Source organism: Eschscholzia californica, unplaced genomic scaffold (assembly GCF_041429995.1).
Source record: "Eschscholzia californica isolate CP2 unplaced genomic scaffold, dmEscCali1.0.p SCAF_3, whole genome shotgun sequence".
In the NCBI taxonomy this organism is placed as follows: domain Eukaryota; kingdom Viridiplantae; phylum Streptophyta; class Magnoliopsida; order Ranunculales; family Papaveraceae; genus Eschscholzia; species Eschscholzia californica.
The window spans coordinates 22817733-22845169 of record NW_028238420.1 but is presented as its reverse complement, the minus strand read 5'-3'; the positions used below and the strand labels follow the sequence as shown (position 1 = coordinate 22845169).

The following is a 27437-nucleotide window of genomic DNA, read 5'->3' as shown; positions in this document are numbered from 1 at the left end:
ACCAAACTTGAACTATGATTCTTATGAGGAGTTACTCCGTCACAGTACAACGATCAAGAATTGTGTTCTTGGATCGTTCCCTCTTCCTGGGAAAACTCCTGATACTAATCAAGTTCGAGATTTGTCAAGAGTGTCCTATAAGCTCGTTACCCTTTGGCCAATGTCTAAATCAGATTTTAGTTTTTAGGTGAGGTTTAGGATCGTGAATGTTGTTACCTATTTGGGCAAGAGAACGGTGATGAAATCCGTCTCCTATCTTTCAATTGGGTTATTGCCCTTACTAGAATGCTTATACTAAACAATTCGATCAAAGCAATTAGGCACACAAAACACGCAATTACCCACTGATAGGGGCTTCGTGGGTGATTAGAGAAGTTACCTCCCGTTCAAGACGGGCGATGACCCTTGCAGACGACTCGGGCCACTCTCCCGTGAGTGTTCGAACCCGAGGCTTCGTTTAGGTTTTCGGTTACAATTAAAACGCCCTCTAATTTAGGGTCAAAACGTTTAAACCAAAAATAAAAACTAGAAAGTCTAAAAGTCTCTCTCTCACCAAAAAAAAAAAAAAAAAACTAAAAATAAAATGTAAATTTTCCTTCTTGAGCTCCTCTCCTTGTTGCACCTCTTCCTTTGCTCCTTAGCGTTCTACACACCAAAAATGGAAAAACAAGTCAAAGTGTCCAAAAATAAAAACTTACCAAAAATAAAACTTTCCAAATATAGAAATAAGATAAGACAAATTCAAGCTTAGTCCCCGGCAGCGGCGCCAAAAACTTGATAGGCCTAAAATAGGTCTATTCCCGCAAGTATACGGGGTCAAGTTATAGTACTTCTAATAAGTCGAGTTTCGTTCCAAAGGACAAGCTATTTTATCTAAATCTCGAATTACACCCCCTTTCAAACTTTTGATTTGATTTGAAAACTACTATGAAAAAAAGAAAGCAATACTAATAAACTAATGAGAATGAAATCAAGATGAGAAGAAGAATCTAGGGTTTTCGATTTCACCACATAAATGGACTACTTAAAACATCTAAATGTTTTGTAAATATTCTCTAACTCATGGCATGAGACAAAAAACCTGGACCCTTTCGAGATTAAGGCAGACAGTTGGCTTACTTTTAAGTTTGACTCTTCTTTCAAATTAAGCAATCTATTCCACATGCCGTGATACGCTTTCAAGTAATGTGAGTTGGTGATTGGTCTGTTGGATCTTAAAATGAATAGGTATCCACCATGAAATGACACAAAATTTGTGGCTATATAACTATATTCGAGATTAAGGCTGCAGTTGGTTTAATTTTGTGTTTGGTTATTCTTTCCAATTTAAAAAATGTGGTGCACATCGTCGTAAATTATCAAGTGATATGGGCTGATGTTTGATCAGTTTAATCTATTGGAAACTGCTCGGGCAACACATATGTTAATGCATGCAAATACTTGCGTCCTTTTCTGTCATTGCATTTCGGGTAAACTTTTATTTCTTTCTTTTGTTCTTACATTTGAACAAATTGTTATTTTGTCTGTTGCTTCACTGACGACAGTTCACAATCACGAGTTGTGGGTTTTAACCAGTTGATTCAATGCTTGATGCATGTTTTCTAGGGGTCAAACACAACTTGTGGCTTATACACCCTTTATACATTGTAAGAAATCGATGGTTCATTTGACCACCAAAATGGCCAAACACACGAAACAAAATAAACTTCGTATGATAGTCGTAATGCATATTTGATTTCTCAAGAATTGTTGAATTACTATGAATATCTTAGGTCCCCATATGTGGTGGACAAACGTAAGCGATTTTGCATACGAAAGGAATGAAAAATTAACACACATAATTGGGAAATTTATTTGCATTGCCTTGGAAATAGCTAAGTTTATTTTTGAGTTACAACCGCTAGCTATGGTTCAATATTCTTTGAGGTGGAGACTTTCTTCTGCTAGAAATACCTTGACAGTCAAACTCGGTGAAATCACAATATTCATATGTTGCAGCGGTTATCTTTTGATGTGGATAATGTGTGGATGCTAATGAATATTTATTTTTCCAGAAGTACTATAAGACAGTTTCATAACATGTTTGTGCTTTGGTTTTGATGCTTTTCAAAGATGACGAATGTACTTGTAATCATCTGTTAGGAAGTGTTTGAGATTTTGAAGTTTTGACTACTCAACTTCAAATCGACTGTTGACTATAATCATGAAATGATTATTCTTTATCTGGTTTATGTTTTTCTAAAACTGTAGCTCTGACGTTGTATCTTTTTCTTATATTCAGTTAAGATATCTTACGAAGAGCTCATAGTTTACTGGGATCTTGCAGGTGTATTAGTACATCCTCTTAGTTAAAATGCATAGTTTTCTGCCTAAATTTTTTTTTGCGTTCATCGTCTACAGGGTGAAGGACAAATCTGTTTTTGTGTTTGTTTTCTCGAGTAAGGATACTTGGTCTGGAAGGAGAGATCAAGAGAAGTAATCTTGCTGGAAACACCATAAAATCCAGGTAATAGTGTCAACCACAAATGACTACAATTTTTGTTTTATATCACAACACTAGTTGAAACCTAATTGAAGGTTGATACCTATTCTCGCCCGATGACTCTGCATAGTGTATGCCACTAACAATTGTGGGAATTAGTTAAGATCAACGTTGGCAGTAACTAGACTTTGTTCTAAAGAATAGGGATTATGGGATTCCTACTTACGTGCTGGTTATAATTTCAATGTTTGTAGGGAGAAGTTCATTTTTTAGTTAAATGTTGTCCTTTCGAGATTAAGGATGGATGTTGGTTATCTTTTGTGTTTGGCTTTTCTTGCTTGTTTAAAAAGCCACTGTACACGTCGCAGTAAGCTATCAAATAATGTGTGTTGATATCGAGTCGGCTGAATCTGTAACTTTTTTGTCTCGTTAAGGCATGGCACAAAAAATGTGGTCTCATTTAAGATTAAGGCTGGCAATTGGTTTACCTTTTTGTCTGGCTATTATTTCCAATCTAACAAGTTATTTGACATGTCGGAATAAGCTTTTAAATGATGTGGGCTGATGTTAGATCTATAATTGTTGTCGTGACACCAAAAGTGTGGTCCCATTCGAGATTTAGACGGGCAGTCGGTTACTTATGTGGTTGACCATTCATTCCATCCTAACAAGCTATTGCGCACGTCGCAATAAGCTATCAAATGATGTGGGCTAATGTTGGATCTAAATATTCGTATCGAATCAAAAAACGTGGTCCCATTCGAGATTAAGGCTTAAGGCTGGAAGTTGGTTTACTCTTGTGGTTGACTATTCTTTCCAACCTAAGAAGCTATTGCGCACATCGCAATAAGCTATCAAATGATGTGGGCTGATGTTGGATGTAAAAATTTTGTAATGAATCGAAAAACGTGGTCCCATTCGAGATAAAGGCGTGCAGTTGGTTTGCTTTTGTGTTGGCTCTTCTTAACAAACTATTGCACAAGTCGTAGTAGACTATCTAATTATGTGGGCTAAAGTTGGTTTTATAATTTGTGTAATTTTTTTCGTACATCATGGCATGACACAAAAAATTTGGCCCCGGTTGGTTCCATTCGAGATTAAGGCTGGCAGTAAGCTAATTTTTGTGGTTGGGAATTATTTTCAATCTTACAAGCTGGACTCGTCCCAATAAGCTATGAAATGATGTTCGAGACCAAGGCTGGAAGTTTGTTTACTTTTGTGTTAGCTGTCAAATGGTGTGGGCTAATGTTGGATCTAAATTTTTTGTAAATATTTTCTCTAAATCGGGGCATGAGACAAAAAACCTGGACCCTTTCGAGATCAAGGTAGACAGCTGGCTTACTTTTAAGTTTGGCTCTTCTTTCAACATAAGCGATCTATTCCACATGTCGCGATACGCTTTCAAGTAATGTGAGTTGGTGTTTGATCTGTTGGATCTTAAAATTAATAAGTATCCACCATGAAATGACACAAAATTTGTTGCTATATAACTATATTCGAGATTAAGGCTGCAGTTGGTTTAATTTTGTGTTTGGTTATTCTTCTCAATTTAAAAATGTGGCGCACATCGCAGTAAATTATCAAGTAATATGGGCTGATGTTTGATCAGTTTGATCTATTGGAAACTGCTCGGGCAACACTTATGTTAATGCATGCAAATACTTGCATCCTTTTCTATCATTGCATTACGGGTAAACTTCTATTTCTTCCTTTTGTTCTTACATTTGAACAAATTTTTATTTTGTCTGTTGCTTCACTGACGACAGTTCACTATCACGAGTTGTGGGTTTTAACCAGTTGATTCAATGCTTGATGCATGTTTACTAAGGGTCAAACACAACTTGTGGCGCATACACCCTTTATACATTGTATGAAATCGATGTTTCATTTGACCACCAAAATGGCCAAACACACGAAACAAAATACACTTCATATGATAGTCGTAATGCATATTTGATTTCTCAAGAATTGTTGAATTATTATGAATATCTTAGGTCCCATATGTGGTGGACAAACGTAAGCGATTTTGCATACGAAAGGAATGACAAATTAACACACATAATTGGGAAATTTATTTGCATTGCCTTGGAAATAGCTAAGTTTATTTTTGAGTTACAACCGCAAGCTATGGTTCAATATACTTTAAGGTGGAGACTTTCTTCTGCTAGAAATACCTTGACAGTCAAACTCGGTGAAATCACAATATTCATATGTTGCAGCGGTTATCTTTTGATGTGGATAATGTGTGGATGCTAATGAATATTTATTTTTCCAGAAGTACTATAAGACAGTTTCATGACATGTTTGTGCTTTGGTTTTGATGCTTTCAAAGATGACGAATGTACTTGTAATCATCTGTTAGGAAGTGTTTGAGATTTTGAAGTTTTGACTACTCAACTTCAAATCGACTGTGGACTATTATCATTTCATGATTATTCTTTATCTGGTTTATGTTTTTCTAAAACTGTAGCTCAGGCGTTGTATCTTTTTCTTATATTCAGTTAAGATATCTTACGGAGAGCTCATAGTTTACTGGGATCTTGCAGGTGTATTAGTGCATCCTCTTAGTTAAAATGCATAGTTTTCTGCCTAAATTTTTTTTGCGTTCATCGTCTACAGGGTGAAGGACAAATCTGTTTTTGTGTTTGTTTTCTAGAGTAAGGATACTTAGTCTGGAAAGAGAGATCAAGAGAAGTAATCTTGCTGGAAACACCATAAAATCCAGGTAATAGTGTCAACCACAAATGACTACAATTTTTGTTTTATATCATAACACTAGTTGAAACCTAATTGAAGGTTGATACCTATTCTCGCCCGATGACTCTGCATAGTGTATGCCACTAACAATTGTGGGAATTAGTTAAGATCAACGTTGGCAGTAACTAGACTTTGTTCAAAAGAATAGGGAATATGGGATTCCTACTTACGTGGTGGTTTATAATTTCAATGTTTGTAGGGAGAAGTTCATTTTTTAGTTAAATGTTGTCCTTTCGAGATTAAGGATGGATGTTGGTTATCTTTTGTGTTTGGCTTTTCTTGCTTGTTTAAAAAGCCACTGTACACGTCGCAGTAAGCTATCAAATAATGTGTGTTGATATCGAGTCGGCTGAATCTGTAACTTTTTTGTCTCGTTAAGGCATGGCACAAAAAATGTGGTCTCATTTAAGATTAAGGCTGGCAATTGGTTTACCTTTTTGCCTGGCTATTATTTCCAATCTAACAAGTTATTTGACATGTCGGAATAAGCTTTTAAATGATGTGGGCTGATGTTAGATCTATAATTGTTGTCGTGACACCAAAGTGTGGTCCCATTCGAGATTTAGACGGGCAGTTGGTTACTTATGTGGTTGACCATTCATTCCATCCTAACAATCTTTTGCGCACGTCGCAATAAGCTATCAAATGATGTGGGCTAATGTTGGATCTAAATATTCGTATCAAATCAAAAAACGTGGTCCCATTCGAGATTAAGGCTTAAGGCTGGAAGTTGGTTTACTCTTGCGGTTGACTATTCTTTCCAAAAAGCGTGGTCCCATTCGAGATTAAGGCTTAAGGCTGGAATTAGTTAAGATCAATGTTGGCAGTAACTAGACTTTGTTCTAAAGCATAGGGAATATGAGATTCATACTTACGTGCTGGTTATAATTTCAATGTTTGTAGGGAGAAGTTCATTTTTTAGTTAAATGTTGTCCTTTCGGGATTAAGGATGGATGTTGGTTATCTTTTGTGTTTGACTTTTCTTGCTTGTTTAAAAAGACACTGTACACGTCGCAGTAAGCAATTAAATAATGTGTGTTGATATCGAGTCGGCTGAATCTGTAACTTTTTTGTCTCGTTAAGGCATGGCACAAAAAATGTAGTCTCGTTTAAGATTAAGACTGGCAATTGGTTTACCTTTTTGTCTGGCTATTATTTCCAATCTAACAAGTTATTTGAGATGTCGGAATAAGCTTTTTTGTCTCGTTAAGGCATGACACAAAAAATTCAGATCTATAATTGTTGTCATGACACCAAAAGTGTGGTCCCATTCGAGATTAAGACGGGCAGTTGGTTACTTATGCGGTTGACCATTCATTCCATCCTAACAAGCTATTGCGCACGTCGCAATAAGCTATCAAATGATGTGGGTTGATGTTGGATCTAAATATTCGTATCGAATTAAAAAACGTGGTCCCATTCGAGATTAAGGCTTAAGGCTGGAAGTTGGTTTACTCTTGTGGTTGACTATTCTTTCCAACCTAAGAAGCTATTGCGCACATCGCAATAAGCTATCAAATGATGTGGGCTGATGTTGGATGTAAATTTTTCTGTAATGAATCGAAAAACGTGGTCCCATTCGAGATAAAGGCTGGCAGTTGGTTTGCTTTTGTGTTGGCTCTTCTTAACAAACTATTGCAAGTCGTAGTAGACTATCTAATTATGTGGGCTAAAGTTGGTTTTATAATTTGTGTAATCTTTTTCGTACATCATGGCATGACACAAAAAATATGGCCCGGATGGTTCCATTCGAGATTAAGGCTGACAGTAAGCTTACTTTTGTGGTTGGATATTATTTCCAATCTTACAAGTTATTGCGGTCGTCCCAATAAGTTATATTCTTTAAATCATGGCATGACACAAAAAACCTAAACGCATTCGAGATTAAGACAGACAACTGGCTTACTTTTAAGTTCGGCTTTTCTTTCAAATTAAGCAAGCTATTGCACATGTTGCGATACGCTTTCAAGTAATGTAGGTTGGTGTTTGATCTTTTGGATCTTAAATATTAATAAGTATCCATCAGGAAATGACACAAAATGTGTGTCTATATAACTATATACGAGATTAAGGTCATATCCTATTAGTGTCATCATGAAGGAGGATGTGGCCATTTCAGAAGAGGAGGAGATAAGTAAGGAGGCCATATCCTATTTTAGTAAGCTGTATGAAGAACCTCGCCTGTGGCGCCCAGGGTTGGATAACATGCACCTTCCTTCCTTGTCTGGTGTAGAAACTGAGATATCAGAGGAGGAAGTGTTGAATGCACTTAAGGACCTGGCTAAGGATAAGGCGCCTGGGCCGGATGGCTTCCCTATCTCATTCTTTGTCAGGTGTGGGATATCATTAAGACCTATTTGATGGAGATGATTGTTGAGTTCTCTGAGGGGCACTCCATTGGAGACTCAACCACATCTTTATAGTTCTCATTCCTAAAACACAAAATAGCTCTAGATTCTAGGAACACAGACTAATCAGTGGCTAAAGTTCTGGCTATGAGGTTGGTTGGAGTTGTGGGAGGCTTGATTTTCCCCTTCCAAGGGGCTTTTGTGAGTGGGAGGCAGATATTGGATGGAGTCCTGATAGCTAACGAAGATAGACTCAAGAAGGAAAGAGGGTACCAAGGATTAGTAGTGAAAGCTGACTTAGAGAAGGCCTATGATAGGATCAGTTGAGATTTCCTATATATGGTTATGGAACGTATGGGCTTTGGCTATAAATGGCGTAGTTGGATATACTCATGTATCTCCACTGCCACCTTCTCTGTCCTGATCAATGGAAGACCCTCTGAGGTGTTCCAGAGCTCTAGAGGTATCAGACAAGGGGATCCTCTATCCCCCTTGTTGTTCCTTCTAGTAGCAGAAGTGTTGAGCCAGTGCCTCCAAGAGGCTGGGAGGAGGGGTTGGATTAAAGGCTTCAGAGATGCTGATGATGGCGAAATGATCAACCATCTCCAGTTTGCAGACGATACGCTGTTCTTCATCGAGGAGGATGCCAATCAGCTGAGGACATTGAGGGACATTCTCATATGGTATGAGATAGCATCGGGGCTCAAGGTAAACCTGCACAAGTCATATATTTATAGTGCTACTAAGATAGGTGACAATAATATGAACCACGAGATGATTAAGGAATAGCAGTGACTACAATTTTTGTTATATATCATAACACTAGTTGAAACCTAAATGAAGGTTGATACTTATTCTCGCCCGATGACTCTGCATAGTGAATGCCACTAACAATTGTGGGAATTAGTTAAGATCAACGTTGGCAGAAACCAGACTTTGTTCTAAAGAGTAGGGAATATGGGATTCCTACTTACGTGCTGGTGATAATTTCAATGTTTTTAAGGAGAAGTTCAGTTTTCAGTTAAATGTTGTCCTTTCGAGATTAAGGCTGGATGTTGGTTATCTTTTGTGTTTGGCTTTTCTTGCTTGTTTAATAAGCCATTGTACACGTCGCAGTAAGCTATCAAATATTGTGTGTTGATATCGAGTCGGCTGAATCTGTAACTTTTTTGTCTCGTTTAGGCATGGCACAAAAAATGTGGTCTCATTTAAGATTAAGCCTCGCAATTGGTTTACTTATTTGTCTGGCTATTATTTCCAATCTAACAAGTTATTTCGCATGTCGGAATAAGCTTTCAAATGATGTGGACTGATATTAGATCTATAATTATTGTCATGACACCAAAAGTAAGCTTTTAAATGATGTGGGTTGATGTTAGATCTAAAATTGTTGTCATGACACCAAAACTGTGGTCCCATTCGAGATTAAGACGGGCAGTTGGTTTACTTATGTGGTTGGCTATTCTTTCCAACCGAACAAGCTATGGCGCACGTCGCAATAAGCTACAGATGATTTGGGCTAATGTTGGATCCAAATTTTCTGTAATGAATCCAAAAACGTGCTCGCATTCGAGATTAAGGCTGGCAATTGGTTTGCTTTTGTGTTGGCTCTTCTTAACAAGCTATTGCGCAAGTCGCGCAGTAGACTATCTAATGATGTGGGCAAAAGTTGGATCTATAATTTTTGTAATTAGTTTCATACATCATGTCACGACGCAAAAAATATGGCCCGGTTGGTTTCATTTAAATACCTTACGAAGAGCTCATAGTTTACTGAGATCTTGCAATGTGTATCAGTACATGCTTATACTCAGAATGCATGCTTTTCTACCATTTTTTTTATGCGTTCATCGTCTACCGGGTGTAAGGACAAATTTGTTTATGTTTTTGTTTTCTCGAGTAAGGATACTTGGTCTGGAAGGAGAGGTCAAGAGATGTAATCTTGCTTAGAAACACCAGAAACTCCAGGTAATAGGGTCAACCACAAATGACTCTGCAATTTTTGTTATATATCATAACACTAGTTAAAACCTAAATGAAGGTTAACACTTGTTCTCACCCGATGACTCTAATTCTGTTCATTTGTCGCGATCTTTGCCCTTTTTTTTCATGAAAAATCAATCAATGAATCTTTACATCAGAAAAACCTAGATTATGTATGGCTCGATGATAAGATTCTAACTTAAATCTTTTCGTGAGTTTTTATTTTAAATTCTTTTCCTGTCTCGTTTAGTTGTAGCAGTGACGTGATCTTTAATTCTGAACATCACTGAAATCCTAAATTCTTTTTGCATGAATCCGATCAAAAGATCCTTAATCAATGCTTTTCCTAGGGTATTAAGATTTTTAAACATACCAATCTCGTTGGAATGATTAAAGAGAGGCTAGGAAATCAGTCTAGATGTTGAAATTGACGGTCAAATGTATTACAGCTGGATTTTGTGGGTGGATTGGTTGGTCAGTTTCCTGCTTAGTCCATCTGATTTATTGACTAATGCAACAATTTTTTGCAACTAAGTAAGCTTGAAATTATCCCTGAAAAAGAAAACTGGGTCTGCATTATAACTGGTATATTTGGGTCTGATTTGACGGTTGTTGATTTTTGGCTTTGGATAGTGTATGCCACCAATAGTCGTGGGAATTGGTTAAGATTAAGGTTGGCAGTAACTAAAGTTTATGCTGAAGAGGAGGAAATATGGGATTCTTTCTTCCATGTCAGTTTTAATTTCTTGTGTGCAAGCAGAAATTCGTTCTTTGTAATTAACATGTGGTCCTCTCGAGATTCAGGTTGATTGTTGGTTTGCTTTTGTGTATGGCTTTTTTGTTCAATTTAATATGCTACTGCGCTCGCCGGGTCAAGTAATGTCTGTTGATGTTGGATCTGCTGGAGCCATAATTTTTCTAAGTATTTTCATACATCATGGCATGACACAAAAAAATGTGATCCCATTCGAGATTAAGGTTGGCAGTTGGTTTACTTTTGTTGTTGGCTTTTCTTTCCCAAAAAAAACAAGCTATTGCACATGTTGCAATAACTATAAATGATATGAGCTAATTTTGGATCTATAGTTTTTGTCATGACACCAATAATGTGGTCCCATTCGATATTAAGCCTGACAGTTGGTTTACTTTTGTGGTTGGCTATTTTTTCCAATCTAACAAGCTGTTGGGCTCGTCCAAATAAGCTATCAAATGATGTGAGCTAATGTTGGATTTATAATTCTTGTCATGACACAAAGAGGTGTGGTTCCATTCGAGATCAAGGATGGCAGTGGGTTTACTTTTGTGTTGAGTCTTCTTAACAAGCTATTGCACAAGTCTCCAGTTAGCTTAGATCTAAACTTTTTGTAAGCACTCTCATAAATCATAGCATGAAACCGAAAATGTGGACCCAATTGAGATTAAGGCAGCATAACTGCTTTATTTTGGTGTTTGTTTCTTCGTCTAAACTTAACAAGCTATTGCGCGTGTTGTTGTAGCTATCAAGTGATGTGGGCTGATATTAGGTATGTTGGATCTTAAGTTTTGTAAGTATTCTCATACATCATGGCATTACCCAGTAAATGTTGTTGCATTCGAGATTAAGGCTGACATTTGGTTTACTTTTGTGTTGGCTCTTCTTAACATGCTATTGTGTAAGTCTAAGTAAGCTATCAGATGGTGTGGGCTAATGTCTGATCTATTAAATCCAACATTTTGTAAGTATTCTAATAAATTGGTACAACAACAAAAAATATGATTTTATTTGAGATTATATTTAAATAAATATCTATAGAACATGTCGCAATAAACTATAAGTAATGTAGGCTGATGTTGGATCAATGAATCGATTCGAAACTATTCAGGCTATACTTATGACGATGTATGCAAATACTTGCACTTTTATTTTAACACTTTTATAGGTGACCTTCTCATTCTTTGTTTTGTTCTTATATTGAAATAAATTGTGACTTTGGTAAGTTTCTTTTGAAGCATGTTGACAAAGGTTGTTAGTTTTATTTAATGGCTGAAGCATGTTGACAAAGGTCCAAACATTACAAGTTGCTTATACACTCTTAGCATTGAGTAAGAATTCAATTGTTTGTTTTCTTAGTCAGTTTCGTGAAATAGCTGACTGTCTGACTCCATAAAACTTAAATACACTTTACTTGGTACTCCTATTGCATATTTTTGTCTCAAAAAGTGGTTAGCTATTCTTTCCTACCTACCAAGCTATTGTGTAGGTCACGATAAGCTATCAAATGATATGGGCTAATGTTGGATCCATAATTTTTGTGACGACACAAATAATAAGGTGGTACCAATCGAGATTAAGGCTGGAAGTTGGTTTAGTTTGTGTTGGCTTTTCTTACCAAACTTGGCTATTGCACAAGTTTGCTATGAGCTGCCAAATGATGTGGCCTTTTGTTGGATATCAAATATTTTCTAAGTACACTCAGAAATCATGGCAGGACACCAAAAATGTAGACCCATTTGAGATTGAGTATTCTAAGACATCATGAAATGACACAAAAAGTGTGGTTACGTTTGGGATTAAGGGTATCAGTTTGTTTAATTCGGTGTTTGGCTCTTCTTTGCAATTTAAAAGTTGTAGTACACATCGCAATGAATTATCAAGTAATGTGGGTTGTTGTCTTCGGAACTTCTTAGGCAATACTTATGTTGATGCATGCAAATACTTGCATCCTTTTCTTTCATTGCATCATGGGTAAACTTTTGTTTCTTTGTTTCATTCTTACGTTTGATTAATTAAGTTTGTTTTGAAGTCAGTTTACTATATATAGTTGCGGGTTTCATTCAACGTTTGATGCATGATAACGAAGGTCCAAACATGCCCAGTGGCTTATACACCCTTCGCATTGAGTATGAATTCAATGTTGATTTTCTTAACCAGTTCCCTGAAAAGGTTGACTTTTAAAATGTAAAAACACTTCACATGGTAGTCGTATAATCGTATTACATGGTTTTTCGTCTCAAAAGTGGTGAAATCCTATGAGGTATGAGGTCCCTTATTTGGTGGACTTAATGAATGTTGTTTGGCTGAAGAAAAGAGTTACGATAGTACATAAAGCTAGAAATTTATTTGCTTTGTCTTACGATGAGATTGGTATTCTTTTTTTTCGAGTGGTCATAGTTATTCTTGCAGATTTCGATGTCTATAGAATTTTAGCCGATGGAATTTGTGTAGGAATTGGATGTTCGTTAGCTCTGTTTCCTTTATTGCATACATATTTTAACTAATCATGATAATTTGGTAGAGTTTTGTTGCGTATTGAAGAATTGAGCCATCATGTTCACCCAATTTTGGTCTTTGATGAGCAAGTTTTTTTTTCACTAGGAATATTCACTGCAGGAGCAAGGTTGAACTGATGGACCATGGATAACAAGAACTGCTCTAAGACTTGAGGCTAGAATCTGTAGCACAAGGCAGTGGAGTTTGTAGCGTGTATTGGAATGTTTAGGAAGAAATATCATATATGGTAAAATGTTCTTTCACTTCTACAACATCTTACACTCCCCAGGAAATTTATTTGATTTTGATCTAATACCAGAATCAAGTTTCTACTTTTGCTACATCCTATTTTACTTTCTTGTCATATTCGTCCTCGTCAAAAAAAACTTATTTTTTAAGGTTTTTTTAAAATTTTGTTGTACTCTTTGTTAGTCCATCTGTCATGCTCGGGTAAATGTTTTCAACATCTTTTCGAACAAAAGAACATTTATCTGTAAAACTTCAACTCTATTCGCTTAGTTGTCTGATTTACCGTAAATGAATTGAATTGTTTGCTCATTTAAGTGTTTGTGGCTTAGAAATTAACCATAAATGATAATGCAGTTATAATGGTTTACTCTTCTCTCTGCGCGCACACTCACACACTAAGACACACATTGAACCACCATTTAATCTTGACTTCACTACCAGGGCAGCGGTTCTTATTTGCTAAAAGGTACATGCTCTCTTGCTATAGTGCGGTATAAATATCTTGTTCTCTATTTATTATTTACAATTTGTACATCGTAGTTTCGGTCCTCTCAAGGTTATATAATATGATTTAATCGCTTCAAGGTTATGAGTTATCATGTTGATGCTTTTCTTGGTAATCATCATAATTTTTTGTTAATTGGTTTTTTTCTTCTTTTTGAAACAATCTGATGGTGTAAGCACCAAACGAGGACCGAGTGTTGTTCAAGACATGCCCACTTCTTTTTTCTTTAGCGATTTTTCTTTTGAGATGTTATCTGTGTATGATAGAGGAAAATGTAAAATTAATATTAATGAATATATGAAGATTTTGGTGGGCATGGAGGAAAGCCGCCACACGACAACTGCCTGGAGGTCGTGGATGTAGAATTAGACTTCCATGGGGTGTAATAGTGGTAGTTATTTCGGCCTACATCTAAGGTGAAATCATCTCAATTTAACAAACAAACTCTCTTAAAGCAGTGCTAACCCATTTAACCAAAACTGTTCTAAAACCCTAACGTAAGAGTTGTCATCCTCACCTCTATATACATGGGTGAAGATAACATCTTAAAGATTTATATTAAGGACTAGTAACATCGTACTTTAGTTCGGAAAAAAAAAGTACGTGGTGAGTGTTTCATGGATAAATGTTACAGCTATTTTTGTTTGCATATGAGGGTATCATAGCCATTCTTAGTGTGTGTATGTATGATTATGTAATGTGTTTTATAGATAATATATTTACTAAACATGATTAATATATTTTGTGTCCATTGTGTTTTCTGGATATTCAAGAGTATTTGTGAGTGGTATATGTTGTTAATATTTTGGCAAGTATATGGACTTCCTCATTTGGATGACTATGCATATAGAGTATGAAAGAGTATACGACAATATTATAATACACGTGATTGATCTGAAGATTATCTAAGATATATATATGTGTGTGTGTGTGTGTGTGTGTGTGTGTGTGTGTGTGTGTGTGTGTGTGTCAGTCTATCCTGTATTTATGCATAAATTTAAGATATAGAAGTTGGTAAGTGCGAGTTTTATTATTGTGATTGTGTGTATACTATTGTGTGCTTTTGACTTTCGCAAATGTATATTTGTATATGAAAGTCTTGTATCCGGTGTTCGGTGTTTTGGCATCTTATAATCTGAGCAATAAATTTTGTATAGTTTATATCATATATCACATGCTGGTATATTTTGTATCTTAAGGTAGTTCTTTTTGTATGACAATGGGCAAATGTGTATTTAAGTATTTTCTGAAGTCATATTTTGTTTTGTGGTGAATATGTTTGTCTGCTTTTATTTTAGGTTAGAGTATTTTTGCTCGGTTACATTTGCTATAATTAAGTGTTCCCGTTGATGTATATTCTATTTTCAAATTAAATATTTACTATAAAATACATTTTGTATAATTAGTATAATGAGGTGAGTATATACGTTGGCGTATTTATTTTAGAATGAATGCATTCATACGAATTATATTGTGTGATAAGAGCGGCTATTAGTTTTTCTTTACGTTTTGTATAGAGTGGTTGTTGTGGTTTTTTGTACTGTTGAGTGTGTTTTTGTTTTTGTTATATTGTCCCTTTTGAGAGTATTTAGAATGAGGAGTTTTGTGTACGTGCAGCTTTTATGTTATAGTGCATTTTAGGGTGAGTATTTTGTAGAACATAACTTTTTGTCTAATGACATGATCATTTGTCAAACCACGGTAAAATGAATAATTAGTGGTTGTTTGAATGGATAAATGTGGTTCCCTTTATTGGATATTTCCAACGTGGAAGTATACCTTTATGTTTTGTATGTTTGTATAGTAATAGTGATACTATTAGTATGTTTCTATATGGTTTTGTTTTGTATGTGGTGGACAACATTTTTAGTTTACACAGTATAATTTATGTGATTCATGTTCGAGGGTGTTTGAAATTATTTGTAAGTGGTATATGTGGTGAATATGTTTGTGTGCTTTTATTTTAGGTTAGAGTATTTTTGCTCGGTTACATTTGTTATAATTAAGTGTTCCCGTTGATGTATATTCTATTTTCAGATTAAATATTTACTATAAAACACATTTTGTATAATTAGTATAATGAGGTGGGTATACACGTCAGCGTATTTATTTTAGAATGAATGCATTCATACGAATTATATTGTCTGATAAGAGCGGCTATTGGTTTTTCTTTACGTTTTTTATAGAGTGGTTGTTGTGGTTTTTGTACTGTTGAGTGTGTTTTTGTTTTAGTTATATTGTCCCTTTTGAGAGTATTTAGAATGAAGAGTTTTGTGTAAGTGCAGCTTTTATGTTATAGTGCATTTTAGGTGAGTATTTTGTAGAACATAACTTTTTGTTTAATGACATGATCTTTTGTCAAACCACGGTAAAATGAATAATTAGTGGTTGTTTGAATGGATAAATGTGGTTCCTTTTATTGGATAGTTCCAACGTGGAAGTACACCTTTATGTTTTGTATTTTTGTATAGTAATAGTGATACTATTAGTATGTTTCTATTTAGTTTTGTTTTGTATGTGGTGGACAACGTTTTTACTTTACACCGTATAATTTATATGATTCTTGTTCGAGGGCGTTTGAATTTATTTGTAAGTGATATATGTTGTTAATTAATGTTTTGGGAAGTATTTTGATTGTTTCGTGCGTAAAGTCGACAATTTGACTGTTTTGTGTAGAGTTAGTGTTTATTAAGTGTAAGATTTACTACTATGAGTATGTCTTCGTTTTTTGTACTTTTGATTTTAGAATATGTGTATTTGTGAGTTTTATTTACTTTGGTATCCTTTGTAGTATGAGTATATTTTACACAAGTTGTATCTTGTATAAGCAGATATGTACATAAGTGTATCTTGTAGGGTGAGCAAAAACCGAACCAAACCAAGTCGAACCGCATCGATCGGTTTTTGGGGCGAACCGATCACTGATCTACTCGGTTCGGCCGAAAAACCGAACACCTCAAAAGTAGTCTGGTTTGGCCTCGACTTGAGTTTCTAGAAACCGCTCAAACCGAACCGACCGAACCCTAAGGAAAAATGAAATAATAATTTTATAAAGTTAGAAAGTGCTAAACTAAAAAGGAAAAAAATTAGAAAACCCTTAATCAAGTCTTCCAAACTACTACCCGTCCTCCTTCCTGGTTGTTGTTGTCGGCTTCACCAACCACCCATCCACCCAGCACCGGAAAGTTAAATCTTCTCCCGTCACGAATTAGGAAGTTCCGCATATCCTACATCAAGATAAGACCATCAATATTTTTACACTTTTACTTCATCTAGAGTCTAGACATGGAACTTGAGAAGTGAAAAAAGAAAAGATGGAATTTTATCCTCATAACATCCAGACGATCGATCTAGTGGTAGTATCCAGCAAATTCTCTCAAACCAGACCAATTTACCAAGCAAACTACTAATGGCTACCAACATGACACATCTTCTATTCTGAGAGAGTTATCTATGTGGAACATAGCTGTTATCACTTCAAAACTTATCCAGCTGCAAATCTTTTTTTTGTATTGATCAGCAGGCTAAGGGAGCCAGACCCAAAAACAAACAGACTCCAACAGCTGCAAATCTTATGTTATAATATCGCATAAAAAGGAGGACCACGACTAAAGATAATGTCCTGTGTCAAATAAATTAGCAGCACATCCCGCCTCCCTCCCATTAGTACTAATGCCCAAGTAGAGAGGACAAAAAGTGACCATGCACCAACTGCTTAATCAATCACATGCAAACAGCACGGACCAAGATAAACGCATAAAACTCAGGGGTCTTTCATTTGTTGTGTCAATAATCAGCAACTTGTGATTCTACACTACGAGTTCAGGAAAGTAGTTCCGTCCACTCAACATATGTCGAATATAGATAGCAGACTCTCCACATTGTCTACCCTACAAGTAGTGGAAGGAAACTATATGCCTGCTGTTAAAGAGAGGTATGCTCGAGAAAGAACATAAATGCAAGTTAGAAAAGAAGACCCCTTTTCGTGGAGAAACCTAATCAAATCTAAAGGTAAATAATATGTCCGTTGAAAACAAAACAACAAAGCCAAAATAATGTTTGAGAGCACTAAAAGAAACCTACCAAACCTTATAACTCAAATCTACACTAAAGGATGAAAAAGAATTGTACTATCAAATAAAAGATATATCGGTAAACTTCCTAACCAGCAACTTGAGATAGAAACTCCCTTCAAAGAGACCGAGTAAGATTTCATTATAATTACCAGTCGTTCAACAACCAGAAAGAATGACTGAATCTGCAAAGCACACATCCCCAATAACAATTCATGAACATAATAAAGTTAATGTGAACAAAATGTGTAATTACACAGAAGACCCCTGTAAAAATGTAACTGCAAGTTTACAAAAGGTCTCTCGAAGAAACAAAAGCACTCCCACAATCCAGTAAGATAAGTTCTATAACCTTTTCAAGAGATACATATCCCTAAATGCGAGGTTAAGGAATTACATATTACGACTAGGAAAAAGATTGCAGAAAGAGGAAACTAAACTGTCATGAAAACCCTTAAATAGAGGTCCTCCTTGAAACCCCCATCCAAGAATACCAACCGTCAGTGAATGTCTGGATGTGGATAGCGGTCATGCATACCCGTAATCACAGTTAATGGCACATTTTAAAGGTGGAAGAGATATAGCCTAAGCAAAACATTTTTTCAGGAAACAAGCTACTATAGAAAACTCCATCTTAAAGGTGGAAGAGACATAGCCTAAGAAAAACACTTTAGGGAAACAGTTTATAAACAAAAAGCTTTATTAAAGACACAGAGTGATTTCTAAATTATAAATAACAATCAGATACCAAGGACCAAAGTGAACCCTCAGAACACAGTAGCTACTTAATTAAGGATTGCGGATTTGAAGTACGTTGCCTTCCTAAAATGAACATGGGCAGAATAATCTCCCACGGTGCGATTCAGGATTGTAACTAGAGGAGGGTGGTGTGGTTTTTTAGAGTTGGCGGCGCCGCTTATCTTCTCTGATCTTCTTGGGATCTCGGGAGTTGGTCGGAACTTTTTTTTATTATTCTCTAGGTTTTTGTGTCCGATTGTTTCCCTGAATCTAGCACGACCTTCTTTGAAGGGGTATGTTGGAGAAAAGGGAGACGAAGCTTCTCCTTCCTCCCCCTGGTGGTGGAGATTCAGATCCTTTTGGATCTGATTATTTCCCTGAATCTAGCACGACCTTCTTTTGGATCTGAATTTCTACCAAAACAGAGTGGATTTGGTAAGGAGAAATCGGAACAGAGAGTAAGAGATGATTCTACTGATTATGATTCGATATTTGAAGAAGATGTGAGTGGTTCAGGAGTTAAAGGGGGTTATGCTGATTCGAATGAGAAGAGAAGTGCGTCGAGATTTTTTTTTTTGAATTGGTCAGCGTGTCTCGAACCCTTGACCTCTAGGATGGTAGACTATACCTCTTATGCTAGAGTGTGTGTGGAGATCTCCAAGGATTGTCTTATGCCTGAGGTAATTTCTTTTTCAGTTAAGAATGTTATAAATATTGATATTAAGGTTGAATATGCTTGGAAACCAATGAAGTGTTCTGGGTGTGGTGCTTTTGGTCATTCAGTTGGTAAGTGTAAGGTTACTGTTCGACATAATGCCTCTAAGAAGGCTAATGTTGAACCTGATCTTCCTCTTCCTAATAAGGGGAAGGCAGTAATTCTTGAGAGTGGACCAGCTCGTGTGAGGGGTGTGGCTTCTATGAGGGAGCCTCCTCCAAAGAGCTCTAAGCTTTCTTTAGGCCCTACTTGTGCTCAGAGCTTGCCTCCTTCTAAGGAGGCCTCTGCAAAAAGTATGGATGGAATTGCCTCTTCTTCCTCTACTACTGCTGACCTTATGGATGAGGGTGGCTGGACCCAGGTTAGGAATTCTAAGAAAAATAAGAGTTTGGATGTGGCTAAGAGAGGCTCACTGCTCCTGCTAATAGGGAAGATAGGAGTAAGGCAATAGCTCATAAGAGACTATGTGTAGTTGACCCATCTCAAGGTACTGTTGTAGCTGACAAAGTAGGGTATGGGTCTGCTGAAGAAGAGGTGGATGTTATGGAAGTGAGTGGGGTTCCAGAGGGGAGTGTGGGTGTAGCTAATAAAGTTGCACTGTTTAGTGGAGTAGTGGGGGGTCAGGTGAGAGTTGGTGGGAAGGGGAGGGGTCCTCTTCGAACTTCTAATGATTAGTTTTGGGTGTTGGAATGTGAGAGGGCTTAATGACTCTCTCAGAATCAGGGAGGTGGTGAAGTTTATTAGAGAGAATAAGTTGAGTCTTTGTAGTTTGATGAAGACTCATGTTGATGTTGATAATAAAGATAAGGGGAAAAATCTTCTTATGCCTACTTGGAGTTGGCTTACTAATTATGACTGTGATAGGACTGGAAGAGTGTGGCTTCTTTGGGACCCTTGTCAGGTTAATGTTTCTTTGGTTTCTATGAATGATCAAAGTTTGACTGTTATGGTGGTGTTGAGGGATTGTAGGTCCTTTATGGTGGCTTGTGTTTATGCTAGAAACTTAGCTGTGGACAGAAGGAGACTTTGGGCTGAGATGAGAGAGGTTGCTCAGGCTCATACTGTTCCTTGGATTGTGATGGGTGATTTCAATGCCATCTTGGAGGTGGAGGAAAAGATGGGTGGAGCTGATGTGAGGGCTAGTGAACTTGTGGATTTCAGAGAGTGTGTGAGAGACACTCATCTCTTTGATTGTCCTTTTTCAGGATGTTATTTTACTTGGTCTAATTTGCAGGAGGGAGATCATTGTATTGCTTTAAAGCTTGATAGAGCTTTAGTTAATATTGAATAGACTCAGCTTCTCCCGACTGCTAGGACTGAGTTTCTCAACCAAAGGGGTCTCTGATCATTCTCCTTGTCTTGTTACTTTGTTTGAAGAAGTTGGAATGGGCCTAGACCTTTCAAATTTTTCAATTGTTGGACTGAGGAAGAGGGGTTTTTGAAGGAGGTGGAGAAAGCCTGGCTGATGGAAGTGACAGGTAACCCTATGTTTAGGCTGGTCCGTAGACTTAAGAAGGTGAAGGCTGCTCTCATGTTGTGGAAGAAAAAGAAGTTTGGTGGCTTTTCTGATAAGGTTGCTTTGGCTAGGAAGGAGATGGAGACTTGTCAGACTAAGTTGAATCAAAATCCTTTATGTGAGCAGACTAGAAAGGCTAAGAGGGAGGCAGTAGCTTCTTTTGTTAAGAAGGCTAGAATGGGGGAGTCTATGGTGAGGCAGAAAGCTAGGGTTCAAAAGATTGACCTAGGGGATGGTAATACTAAGTTCTTTCATGCTTCCTTGAAGGAAAGGAAGTCCAGAAATAACATTCCTTTCCTTTATAATGAGATGGGAGAGATGGTTGTCAGAGCTGACTTAGTGGCCCAAGAATGTGTTGATTTTTATCAACAAATGTTTGGTGTTTCTGACTTTAATAGGGATATTCCTGATGTTCTAGAAAACATGGAGTTTGGCTATATTTTGCAGGATTTTGAAGCTGAGCTGCTGATTAGAGGGGTTTCTAGAGAGGAGGTGGTGCAGGCCTTAGCTAGCATTGGTGCTGATAAATCCCCAGGTCCTGATGGGTTTACTTCCCATTTTTTCAGAGCTTGCTAAAGAATTGTTGGTGATGACTTTGTGGAGGCTGTCCAAAGGTTTTTTTTTCAGGAAAGCTTCTTGGTGAGGTAAATTCTACCCTGGTTACTCTTGTTCCTAAATCTAAGGATGCTGCTAGAGTCTCTGAGTTCAGGCCCATATCCTGCTGTAATACTATCTACAAATGTATTACTAAAATCCTGACTTTGAGAATGAAAGAGTTTATCTTCAAATTGGTGAGTCCTTGTCAATCTGGGTTCATCTCTGGGAGGTGCATCCAGGATAATATACTTTTAGCCCATGAGTTGGTGAGGGACTATCATAAAGTATTGGGGCCTCCTAGGTGTGCTATGAAAATTGATTTGCAAAAAACTTATGACACTATTGAATGGGAGCCTCTCATGAAGGTTATGAAGAGAATGGGATTTCCCAGCAAGTTCAGAAATAGGGTTTTTGCTTGTGTCTCTTCTGCTAGATTCTCAGTCATTGTGAATGGAAGTTCCTATGGCTATATTAAAGGGAAAAGGGGCATTAGACAAGGGTGTCCCGTGTCTCCTTATCTTTTTGTAATGGTCATGGAAGTCTTTAATGTGCTGATGTTGGATAAGGTGGAGAAAGGCCTCTTTCAGCTGCATCCCAAGTGTATTAAACCTCAGATTACTCATCTTGCTTTTGCTGATGACTTGTTGGTTTTTTCTAAGGGGACTGTTGAGTCTGCTAATGCTTTAGCAGATGTCCTTGCTGTCTTCTATGATTGTACTGGTTTGAGAGCCAATCAGAGGAAGAGTTCCTTATTTTTTTTTTGATAATGATAAGCGGGAGAAGCCCGAACCGAATACAATGAAATAAAACTAAATAAAACAGCAAAGAAATCATTACATCATTTCATTAGCCCCACCCTTTCCTCATTCTCATTGTCCCTCTAGAGTCCGCATTAACAATATTGACTAATTCCGCCGGCAGTTGAGTAGCATTCAACTGAGTTACTCCCGGTCCGAGCCTCATCTTAGACAAGTGATCAGTAGCTTGGTTTGCTTCCCTATAGACATGAAACACCCGAAAACTCCGAAATTGGCTCTTAAGCCTCTGAACTCTCTTCCATAAACGCCTCGCCCGCCATGGTAATTTCTGATTTGGTTTTGCAAGAAGTAACTTGATATTCATCGAATCAAGACCAAGTTCAACTTCCTGCAACCCAGTACTAAGTGTTAGCTCCAATCCCAACTCAACACCCTGCAACTCATATATAAAGATAGTCTGTCCATCGACCTGACCCGTGGCTGCTCTAACAACAATCCCCTCCGAATCTCGAATAATGGCTCCATACCACGCATCCACCTCGTTCAGAGCACCATCGGTATTAATCATATATCTCTCTGTCATCGGCCGAGTCCATTTACATGAAGTATAGACCGGCTTTTGAAGAGCGATAGTAAGATTCCATCGATTAATGGCCCTCCGATTCTCCCCAGTATCTTCAAACCGTTTGGTAATAGTATTCAGCTTGATCCGTACTTCATCGCAAATAGTATGAATAATCAGCCCCGGTGACATAACATCGCTTCTAAATACCCTGTTATTCCGCTCCTTGCAAATATGATAGACAAAGGCATTTAAAAGCAGACGACCTACCCGGGCAGCAATAAAACCCCCTCCAAAGTGATTCAGACACCACTGTAACTCCTCTTCCCAATCAACAGAACATACTCTCTGAAATCCCATCTTGTGTAATAGTGATTCCCATATAGTCTTTGTAACCGAGCAGCCAAAGAATAGATGGAAATCCGTTTCTTCATCTCCCCCACAGAAAACACATGACGTGTCTATAACCATACCCCAACTAGCCAAAAGGGATCTAGTTTTGAGGCGTCTTCGAAAGGCAAGCCACGTGATGAAACAATGTTTGGGTATTCCGCCCGGTGACCATACTAAAGAAGTCCAACTCCGTCGAGTTCCTCTAGGTCGAATTGCTTCATACGTCTCTTTGAGAGTAAACTCCCCATTCTGGCTGGGCATCCAGATCACCTCGTCTCTAAGAGTACTATCTACCACCACCTCTCTAGCCTCGGCCGCGATAGCCCCTAACATAGCTGTGATATAAGTAGGAAAAACCCAGCCCGACTGCCCAATAAACTGAGATACCCGTGCATCTAAATATAGGTGAGAATCGTATCTATACCCCTCCGTGAAAGCATCATAAAGAAGACCCCGAGGATGCCATATCAGTCCAAAATTTGGTATCATGACCGTCCCCGAGAGAAGTGCAAATGAGTCGTTGAGCCGTCGGCCTGCTGGCTAGAATCCGACGCCAACACCTAGAACTTCTACTCAAAGCCGATAAAGTCTAGAAGTGCTGATCTTTGATGAGATTATTTCTCACCCACTCAGCCCACAAAGTCGTCTTACCACTAACCAGCTCCCATATATGACGAAGATTTGACGCCTCAAACAGCACCTCGATATTACGAAAACCAAGTCCCTCTTCATCAGTGGGGTAACAAAGGCTTTCCCAGCCAATGGGAGCTCTCTTACACACCATATCCACGCCAGACCATAGGAACTTACTAAAGATGGAGCTGATGTCATTTATTACTCTCTTGGGAATAACGAACACTGCTGCCCAATATAGTAACATACTATTCAAAACCACCTTTACGAGGAGAACTCGCCCCGCGAACGATAAAAATCGACTCTTCCAAGATTGGATTCGTCCCTTGATTTTATCAATCAACGGAATACAATGGCTATAGGTGAGACGGGGCGATATAAGAGGTAAACCCAAATAACGAATAGGCAGAGAACCAGTACCGAATTCCAAAATACTAGTAATATCACTCTGACCTTGGGTCGAAAGACGTGCAAAGAAAACCGTGCTCTTAGTCACATTGGTTTGCAACCTCGTCGCCCGATGAAAACCTGTTAACACACCTTTTAGAGATTGAGCTGAACCAGCGTCTCCTCGAAAGAAGACCATGAGATCGTCGGCGAAACAAAGGTGAGTAATTTTCGGAACTCGACACTTAGGGTGTAGCAGGAACCGACCTGCTCTTTCCTCTCGATCAATAAGAACCGCGAATACTTCCATCATTAGGACAAATAGATATGGAGAAATCGGGCAGCCTTGCCGTAGACCTCGCTTCCCATCAAAATAACCATGGGCTTCACCATTAACCATAATCGAGAACTTATACGTGGTGACACAGGCCCGTATCCATTCTATGAATATCCTTGGAAAGTGAAACTTACCAAGGACTGACAATAGTGAAGACCAACGAACTGTGTCATACGCCTTCTTAAGGTCAATCTTAACCGTACACCTAGCCGAGGTATCTGGTCGGTGGTAATTCCGAACAATCTCATGGGCTAGCATGATATTGTCCTGAATAGTACGGCCAGAAATAAAGGCTGATTGGTTATGACTGATCATCGAATAAATAACTCCCTTCAGCCGTATAGTAAGAATCTTGATATGCATTTATACAACACATTACAACAAGATTCGGTCTGATATCTGACACTGAAGAAGCATTATCTATTTTAGGAATTAGAGTCACAAAAGTAGAGTTTACCTCTTTGAGAAGCTTTCCTGAGTTGAAGAACCTTTGTATAGCTTCCACAAAATCATCTCCCACGATGTCCCAACACGCCTTAAAAAAATGGGAAGAGAACCCATCCGGCCCCGGCGATTGATCAGAACCAATAGTCTGTAAAGCAGCAAAAATCTCATCTCTAGTCACCCTCGTGATGAGAAGAGCTCCTTCAGCTTCCGTAAGCGGGCGTGAGAACTCCATATTAGGCATGGGATCTAATGTTTTTTATTATCCTTGTCCTCCCGACCAAATAAGTCTCGATAGAAGTCCACACACATATTAGCTATCTCCGCTGGATCCTCAGCCACCGAACCATCCTCCCTGGTGAGTCTAGTAATAGCATTCCTAGACTTCCGCTCTTTGATAGAGTTGTGAAAGTAAGCTGTATTGCTGTCATCAAGAGTAAGTCATTCAACTTTAGCACGTTGTCGGAGCATTGCCGTTTCAACCCGAACAACGTTACTATAGTTTTCAGTAGCTTCTCTCTCTTGCCTCCGTAAAACCGGGTTTGCTGGATCACCCTGCAAGCGGACCTGCACTGAATGTAAATAATTACGGTTAATGGTTACCTGATTCGTCACCCCATTGAACTGATCTTTCTTCCATTCATTCAACCGAGCTTTGAAAGCCTTGAGCTTTGTCACCATTCGAAACATCGGGTTACCCCGTACTGACTCCTTCCATACATCAGCAACAAGAACTGAAACGGAGTTCACCGGTGTATGTTAGGTGCAGCGAGCGGTATAATAATAGGTGAGTGATCTGAGTCCCTAGCCGGTAGAAAGTCTGCTTTAGCTAGAGGAAAACAAGTCAGCCACCCACTATTAATAATTGCCCGATCAATCTTGGAACTGATGTTCGCAACTCCCATCTGCCTGTTAGACCAAGTATAAAAACAACCTGTATACGAGCAGTCGAACAGTCCCAAATCGGTTACACAGTCAATCATCTCATTAGAACCTTGAGATGGCGAGGTATTACCACCTCTCTTCTCAGTAGCCAACATCGTGGTATTAAAGTCACCTAGCACCAACCAAGGAGCCTCGGAGCCCATCATAAGAAGCTCAAGGTCCCTCCATAGCTCCCGGCGATGAACAATACTATTACTTCCGTATACCACTGCCAAATGAAAACCCGAGCCATCTGTAAATCGAACACCACCTGCAATAACTTGCCCTCTAACACAGGACACAGTAAATTCGACCCTAGTAGGGTCCCAACCAATCCAAATCCGGCCTCCCGAAAAAGCCGTATAGTTATCAATAAAAGTCCAGTTGGAATTAAGACTTCGCTGAATACGAGTCTTATTAACCTCCTGAACATGAGTTTCTAGCAATCCACACAAACCATTTCTATTCAATCTCATAAAATCACGCACACTCTTCGTACGGAGAGCGTCATTAAGACCTCTCACGTTCCAACATGCAAGATTAACCATTTAACTATTGGGAGGTATCCTCGACCTCCGTAGAAGTCTCGGTAGTGTTATCCAGTCGCATACTAGTCAAATCGGGATTGGTTGCCTCATGTGTGTCATGTAAAGTGGGACTAGTTCCCTCATGGTGGGAACGGTCATTTGCAGCTAACCTCCCCTCCGGCTCACCCCCATGTGCATCAATGTCTAAATTTCCAGAAGTTGAAAGAGCCGAGAAAGAATTACCTTCATTGTAGCTATTTGGGCCTGATTTGTCGTATGTTGCTGTTACCTTCTTTGCCATCTTCCTTGGTTGTTGATCAAGCTTTTCTGGTTGTTCTCCGCCGAGATAGAGCTTGCTGCCCTTAGATTTAACCACCGACCATCCTTCATTGTTATTTCTGTTATCCTCACGTGTTTGCTGAATTTCTCGAGCTGGGACCATTGCCGGACGTTTCCTCCCACCATTTTGACCACCCGAACCAAACCCCTTACTAGATTTAAAGTTCGTTTGCTTCCCATTAAACTTTCTCGTTTGATTTGTTGTTACCGTACCTTGCTGGTTCGCCCGAGCCTTAGGGTTACCATCCGGTGCTCTATCTTCTCTAAGTTGCTGGTTTTTGACGACTTGGCCTGTAACATTTTCAGCAAGTTTTGGTCGCTTAGGACACGTCGAGTCATCATGCCCAAACACATGACACATCATACACTTGCTGGGTTTCCATGAATATTCTACTTGCACCTTTACAATATGATCTGAAGTACCATCCTTAACTCGAACTTCAATTTCGTCGGGTAAACCCCTATCCACTTGAACTTCAACACACACACCCGTGCAAAGGCCATTCTCTCCTTGGATTCCGTACGACTATCTTGCATAAGAGGAATACCCAACACACTAGCAATGTGTGAAATTCCTTTGGAATTCCAGAATAGAAGAGGAATATTTCTCAAGCTTACCCATATGGGTATCGTCTTCATTTCTTGGAGTTCCTGTTCAATGTGAAGCATCCATGGCCTTACTATAAAGACCCGACCCGCGATAAAGATAGTTTCGTGTTCCAATGCTCGTTTCTTGTCTTCTAAAGATGAGAACTTAATAACATAAGCTGAACTCCCATGTACTGTGAGTATCATCTCACCCTTCGGTTGCCATTGTTTCACTAAGACACTCTGTACCAAACCAAATCCCATTCTCTCGCCAACGAAACTACCAATGAGTATTTTGTCGAAGGACTAAATTTCGTTTACAAAATCTGAGG

General features: G+C 38.3%; 1 protein-coding gene and 1 long non-coding RNA gene across 5 annotated transcripts; one reads left to right on the top strand and one right to left on the bottom strand.

Moving 5' to 3' along the window:
* Positions 1-1405: 1405 nt before the first annotated feature.
* LOC147549072 (uncharacterized) lies at positions 1406-16950 on the top strand. Of its 4 annotated transcripts, XR_015237803.1 has the most exons (6): positions 1406-1469; positions 2401-2506; positions 4056-4173; positions 5102-5207; positions 12926-13067; positions 13424-16950. It is a non-coding gene; the product is annotated as an uncharacterized LOC147549072 (long non-coding RNA). The 4 variants fall into 4 exon arrangements; XR_015237801.1 differs by lacking the exon at positions 1406-1469 and having other exon boundaries at positions 1481-2506; XR_015237802.1 differs by lacking the exons at positions 1406-1469; positions 4056-4173 and having other exon boundaries at positions 1481-2506.
* Positions 16951-25473: 8523 nt separating this feature from the next.
* LOC147549071 (uncharacterized) lies at positions 25474-26199 on the bottom strand. Its single transcript, XM_086668215.1, has one exon. The coding sequence runs from the start codon at positions 26197-26199 to the stop codon at positions 25474-25476; it is 726 nt and encodes a 241-aa protein (XP_086524341.1).
* Between the last annotated feature and the right edge of the window lie 1238 nt (positions 26200-27437).